Source organism: Colobus angolensis, unplaced genomic scaffold (genome assembly GCF_000951035.1).
Source record: "Colobus angolensis palliatus isolate OR3802 unplaced genomic scaffold, Cang.pa_1.0 Scaffold105, whole genome shotgun sequence".
NCBI classification, from domain to species: Eukaryota; Metazoa; Chordata; class Mammalia; order Primates; family Cercopithecidae; genus Colobus; species Colobus angolensis.
Window position 1 is genome coordinate 6,785,488 of NW_012111475.1, and position 7,327 is coordinate 6,792,814.

The window sequence follows — 7,327 nt, forward strand, 5'->3', positions numbered from 1 at the left end:
CTGTCCCCAGAGGTGGAGTCTACAGAGACAGGCAGGTTTCCTTGGGCTGCTGTGAGCTCTACCCAGTTCGAGCTTTCCAGCGGCTTTGTTTACCTACTTAAGCCTCAGCAATGGTGGGCACCCCTCCCCCAGCCTCGCTGCTGCCTTGCGTTTAGATCTCCACAGACTGCTGTGTTAGCAGTGAGGGAGGCTCACTGGGCGTGGGACCCTCCTGGCCAGGTGAGGGATATATTCTCCTGGTGTGCCCGTTTGCTTAAGGCGCATTATTGGGGTGGGAGTTACCCGATTTTCCAGGTGTTGTGTGTCTCAGATCCCCTGGCTAGGAAAAGGGATTCCCTTCCCCCTTGCGCTTCCCAGGTGAGGCGATGCCTCGCCCTGCTTCATTTCTCGCTGGTCGGGCTGCAGCAGCTGACCAGCACCGATTGTCCGGCACTCCCTAGTGAGATGACCCCAGTACCTCAGTTGAAAATGCAGAAATCACCGGTCTTCTGTGTCGCTCGCGCTGGGAGTTGGTGACTGGAGCTGTTCCTATTCGGCCATCTTGCTCCGCCCCTGGCTTTATGTCTAAGTTCTCTTGTTGCAGGAAATCAGGGACTCCGAACGGAGGGACCGGCTAAAGCTGCAGCAGAAGAACTTAAATTGTGAAGATTTCATGGACGTTTATTCGTTCCCCAAATGAATACTTTTATAATTTCTGACGCCTGTCTTTACTGCAATCTCTGAACATAAATTGTGAACATTTCATGGACACTTATCACTTCTCCTATCAATACCCTTGTGATTTCCTATGCCTGTCTTTACTTTAATCTCTTAATCCTGTCATCTTCTTTGTAAGCTGAGGAGGATATATGTCACCTCAGGACCCTGTGATGATTGTGTTTACTGCACAAGTTGTTTGTAAAGCATGTGTGTTTGAATGATATGAAATCTGGGCATCTTGAAAAAAGAACAGGATAACAGCAATGTTCAGGGAACAAGAGAGATAAGACTTCTGACTGCCGGTGAGCTGGACGGAACAGAGCCATATTTCTCTTGTTTCAAAGGCAAATGGGAGAAATATCACTGAATTCTTTTTCAAGGATCATCCCTGAGAAAGAGAATGCACCCTGAGGGTAGGTCTATAGATGGCCCCCTTAAGGCAGCTGCCTTTTACGGTCAAAGCCGAAGGGATGAAATAAGTCCCGGTCTCCTGTAGCGCTTCCAGGCTTACTAGGACGAGGAAATTCCCGCCTAATAAATTTTGGTCAGTCAGGTTGTCTGCTCTCAAACCCTGTTTCCTGATAAGATGTTATCAATGACAACGCGTGCCTGAAACTTCATTAGCAATTTTAATTTTGCCCCATCTGGTGGTCCTGGGATCTCGCCCTGCTTTGTGATATTTTATTACCTTGTGAAGTATGTGATCTCTGTGACCCACACCCTATTTGTGCACTCCCTCCCCTTTTGAAAATCGCTAATAAAAACTTGATGGTTTTACGGCTCAGGAAGCATCATGGAACCTGCTGATATGTGATGTCTCTCCCGGACACCCAGCTTTAAAATTTCTCTCTCTTGTACTCTTTCCCTTTATTTATCAAACCAGCGGAGATGCTTAGGGAATAGAAAAGAGCCCACAATAAATATCGGGGTGGGGTTTTCCCCCAATATTCTCTAATCTGTTCCATTGGTTTATGTGTCTGTTTTTGTACCAGTACCATGCTGTTTTGTTTACTGTAGCTTTGTAAGAGTTTGAAGTGCATAACCTGATGCCTCCAACTTTGTTCTTTTTGTTTAGAATTGCTTTGGGTATTCAGGGTTTTTTTGGTTCCATATAAGTTTTCTTTTCTTTTTCTTTCTTTCTTTTTTTTTTTTTTAATTTTGAGTTGTAGTTTCACTTTTGTTGCCCAGGCTGGAGTGCAATGTTGCGATCTCGGCTCACTGCAACCTCTGCCTCCCATATTCAAGTGATTCTTCTGCCTCAGCTTCCCAAGTAGCTGGGATTACAGGCACCTGCCACCATGCCCAGCTAATGTTTTGTTTTTTTTTTTTTTTAAGTAGTGATGGGGTTTCACCATGTTGGCCAGGCTGGTCTCGAACTCCTGACCTAAGGTGATCCACCCACCTCAGTCTCCCAAAGTATTCCTGAGTATTTTATTCTTTTTGTGGCTATTGTGAATGGAATTGTATTCTTGATGTGACTCTCAGCTTGGACATTATTGGTGCACAGAAATGCAACTCATTTTTGCACTAATTTTGTATCCTGCACCTTTGCCAAAGCTGTTTATCAGATCTAGGAGTCTTTGAGCAGAGACTACAGGATTTTGTAGGTATGGAATCATATCACCTGAGAAGAGAGATAGTTTGACTTCATCTCTTCCTATTTATTAATAGATGCCTTTTATTTCTTTCTTGTTTGGAAGGTTTTAATTTTCTTTCTTTTTTTTTTTTTGGCAGTGTCACTCTGTTGCCCAGGCTGGAATGCAGTGGCACAATCTCAGCTCACTGCAACCTCTGCCTCGTGAGTTCAAGCAATTCTTGTGCCTCAGCCTCCTGAGTAGCTGGGAATACAGGCACCCACCACTACACCTGGCTCATTTTTGTATTTTATTAGAGCTGGGGTTTCACTTTGTTGCCTAGCCTGGTCTTGAACTTTTGGCCTCAAGTGGTAAAACCATCTCAGCCTCCCACAGTGCTGGGATTACAGGCGTGAGCTACCGCACCCAGCCTAATTTTCTTTTTTTGTTCAGTTCTGCATTTCCATTACAAATGTGAATATTTTAAATTACCTTTTTATATCTCCTGGCTGATATACCTTGTTTCTTTTGTGTTGATTGTCTCATATCATTTATCATCTCTGGAAGTTCTTAACCATTAACTTAATTCCCTGTGTAGTCATATTAGACTTTTCATATTTTCTAATTTGCTTAGCCTCTCTTTATATTTTAAATTTCTTTTTCCTCTGCAACATTCTGTGTAATTCCTGACTTATACATAATTTATGCACTTTTATTTCACCAATTCTTTCTTCAAATGTGTCAAATTGACTGAGCACAGTGGCTCACACCTGTAGTCCCAGCATTTTGGGCGGCTGAGGCAGGCAGATCACGAGGTCAAGAGATCGAGACCATCCTGGCCAACATGGTGAAACTCCATCTCTACTAAAAATACAAAAATTATCTGGGCATGGTGGTGCACACCTACTCCCAGCTACTCAGGAGGCTGAGGCAGGACAATCACTTGAACTAGTGAGGTGGAGGTTGCAGTGAGCCGAGATCATGCCACTGCACTCCAGCCTGGCGACAGAGCGAGACTCTCTCTCAAAATATAAATATATACATATTTTTTATATATATGGATAATTAGTATTGCCAGATAGTTACAATGAAATGGGGACAAATGCAAAATTGCAGTGAATGCATGGACAAATAGTACAATTTGCTAATCTTCTGACCTCTTCCTTAGTATATCGCACCTCCACTGAATATATAATGAATCAGTAAGCTCCCTAGTACAAGACACTCTTCACAAAAATAAACACAATTGCCTTTTGATTTCTATATCTGAGAGGGATTCAGGCAAATACAGGAGGTACTAACAAGAAGAGGCAACATATTTTCTAAGCTATCATAGTCAGCAGTGTCTATTTGGGGTTATGTTTATTCTTGAACGTTATACTTAAGGCCTCCACAGGCTCTGAGCCTCAGCCCCTCCTAAATGTAGTAACTTTTCACATAAGGAAGATCCTAGTAGGCCAGATCCCTTCTGTCTGAAAATATTTTTCCAATCAGAAGGACAAAAACAGTGTCACGTAAATATGTTAAATAAACAGCTCTTTTCTTTTATATATTCTTGTTCACAACTAACATAACATTTTTTTCTGCCTTGTAGGTACCAGAGATTTGAAAAGGCATTTCTCCTAGCTGTTGACATTGGTGCTCGTGACCTCTTTATGGTGAGTCATTTTCGGAGATGATTTTGTGCCTTCAGTTCTAAGGCTGAGTAAGTTGTCAGTTTTTGTGACCATTAAAAAGGATTAGTGTCATTTTGCAGGCTTAGACACATGGCGGGAAAGCATTATTCCATCTTGACTTGCAGGTTTGCTTTCGTGAAACTGGTCAATAGCCATCTAGTATCTTTTGATTTGTTGACATTTGCTTTGCTGGCTCCAATGGATCTTTTATGTTTTCTAAGAATTTATAATTCTTGAACTTTTCTCCTCATGTATCTTGATGCAAGGAGATGACACCTATCTATCTAATAATCTTAAATGTCTTTCTAATCCATTCTCTGAAGAAAAGCTATAGAATCCAGGACATAGGGCAAAACGTATCCCACAGATCTTGAATGTGCTCAGTTTGTCCCTTAGATTTTAGTGTAGAGTAACAAAGTAGGAATGTTCTCACATGTATTTTTTAAGTAACTATAGTACAAAGTGGATCCAAGAGGTTAAATTCACATATACTCTGGCCCTCCCATTTGTTAGCTACAGAACAGTAAAACTGACCAGTTTCTTACAAATCCTTATACTCTGTATCAGGTCTCTGTTTTATAAGATCTTGCACCACAGTGCCACATTGAGATCAAATGAACAAAGGAAAAGTAAGGACTTTTCCTGATTTCCCAGCATATTCTGTTAGACAGCAATTTCATTGTTTTCACAGAAACAACAGAGCAAAAGGTTCTTGAAAGAAGAAATAGTTCTAGAAGGTACTTTTGCCTGAATCTTTTGCACAATTAAGACATTTTATAGTTTAAGCTTTGATGTTTCAGATATTCTGTTATATAGCAATTACATTGCTGTCACAGAAACAATAGAGCAAATGCCTCTTGAAAGCAAGAAATATTTCTAGAAGGTGCTTTTTCAGAATCTTTTGCACAGTGAAGTCATTCTGTAGTTTAAGCTTTGATGTTTTAGATAATATTATGGATTCATCACATTAAATCAATTCTCTTTGGATTGAGTTTGATATTTAAATTCTAATTGTATGTCATTCAATTAATTTTATTGATCATTAAAAATCTAATTTCAAAAGTGTGAACATTCTTTTATTCGTCATCTGCATTTTGTGATGTCTAACTGAGCAGGCATATTACACTGAGGGAAGGTTTTATTATTTTCATCAAAATCTATACATGCAGAGATCACAGTGTCAGAAAATTAATTACACTTTTTAGATTTTCTAGCCCCATTGACTTTTTTCCTTATCTCCACCTTTTTACCTTTGCCACCTACCTCAATAATGGTAGATTTTCCCCATATTTCTTTATTTTTTATGTCTATAATTTCAGTCTTTTTTCTAGCCACGATAAGAACTAAAGAGATGTATATTTAAATGTTTGGTGCCTGGTAAAATTTATCTCTCAAGGTATTATGTTCTCTAATTTCTAATGTTGTAATAATTACAAACATCATGAAATGTTTGGCACCTTCTAAACTTTTCTCAAATCATACCTGTTTCAGCTTTCAGTCTCATTTTAGCCAATGACAATATAAAGTATCCAGGTTAGTTCAAATCACCTTCATCCAATAGCCTTTCTACTGATAGGCTAACCCTAACCTATGAGGATTTTTACACAAAAAAGATGAAAATATAAAATAAGGAAAGTATAGAAGTTGTTTTACTGTCTTTTATTTGCAAAAGCAAACAGTCATTATTCAGAATGCTGCATTGTTACTCTTCATGCATAACTTTATTTATAGCCCATGGTCTGCTTTAAAGAAGCTCAAAATATTAAGAGCATTAAAGCCTCAAAGTTCTATTTGAGCTCTTGAATCTACTATATAATACATTTAAAGTTCCATGTAGAAATTGCCTAAAAGAATTTATTTTTTTAATAGATTGATTCTTACTATCTAAATTTCATCTAGCCAGAGGTCTGTAGCCTATAGACTGAAAAATGTTACCTCTTTTGAAATTAAAAGCTTTTAAATAAACAGGATTATTCCTACTTATACATGATTTTCTACCCTTGAGTTATCTCTTGGTAAAAGACTAAAAATAATAACACGTGAATCACAATGGGATCACACAAAAGTGTATCAGTTAACCTGAAAATAGTTCTTTTGCATTAGCATATTATCAGTGGTAAAAAGTTACAAGACATACAACATAAGAAAGGTGATATGGCTGGAAAGCAGAGAGACTAAAGGGACTTACATTCCATATAAAGGAGTTAGAATTTATCTCAAAAGCAATAAGAAGTTACTAAATCATTTTAAACAGAAGAGTGATATTATCAGTATTTTGGCTAGGAAACTTTTCCTATAAAGGGCCTTGCAAATAGTTTAGGCTTGTTTCTTGCACGCTTTATTGACTGACTGATTGATTGATTGAGTCAGGGTCTTGGTTTTTCACCTAGGTTGGAATGCAGTGGTGTGATCATAGCTCACTATAACCTTGAACTCCTGGGCTCAAGCAATCCTCCTCTCTTAGCCTCCGAAGGAGCTAAGACTACAGGCATGTGCCACCATGCTTGGTTAAGTTTTATAAATATTTTAGACTTTTTACAAGCCATATGGGCTCTGTTGCATCTACTTAACTCTGCCATTATAGAGCAAAAGCAGGCACAGTCAATACATACACAAATAAGTTTGGCTGTGTTCCAATAAAAGTTCATATATGGACACTGAAATTTGATGTCACATAAAACTGTTCCTGTGATTTTTTTTTTTTTCCAAAAACCATTCTTAGTTTGGGTTAGACTTGGATGGCGGGTCACAGTTTGCTGATTCCTTGTTTAGAGTATGATCATGTAAGGCTGCACTGTAGAAAATAAACTGAAAAGAGACAAGGCTTCTAGGTACAAGTGTGAAGTAAACAAAGAGGTGGGTTCTTTCAGGTCCATTTCCTCAGGTCCAGCACCCTCATAGTAATTTTCTTATATTTAAGTCCTGTTGATTCAACTCCAAGCTCTCTCAGTTATTAGCTGCATAATTTTGTATAATTTACCTAACTGTTTGCTTTCATTTTATTACCTGTGGTGATGATAATGCATAAATCCCTAGTGTGCTTTAAGTATCAAATGAATTAATAATATATATGAAGTGCCTGGCATATTGTAATGACTTAAGAACTACAGTTCTAGTATATATTTTATATTACTCACTTTTCAGATATTTAGGTAGTACTACATTTTACATTATTTATACATTTGTCAGATTAACAATGCTGGAATTTAGGTAACTATTGATATTTAGGTGTTTAAAACTAAGTAGTCTCTACCTGAGAGATTGGAATTGAATCAAGGCAGCCTATTTCAGACTACATACTCAATCACTGTGGTATACAGCCTAGAAATAGATTCATATGCATATATATTAATTTAGTATACAGTAGAGGTAGCATTT

General features: G+C 38.3%; 1 protein-coding gene across 1 annotated transcript in view; it reads left to right on the forward strand.

Moving 5' to 3' along the window:
- The window catches only part of LOC105513818 (WD repeat-containing and planar cell polarity effector protein fritz homolog), a gene marked incomplete at its 3' end in the record, with an annotated part of 360,743 nt that overhangs the window by 294,002 nt on the left and 59,414 nt on the right, over positions 1-7,327 (forward strand). Inside the window, exon 13 of the mRNA XM_011944849.1 lies at positions 3,868-3,931. Coding sequence (XP_011800239.1) covers positions 3,868-3,931 — 64 coding nt within the window. The remainder of the gene's footprint in view (positions 1-3,867; positions 3,932-7,327) is intronic.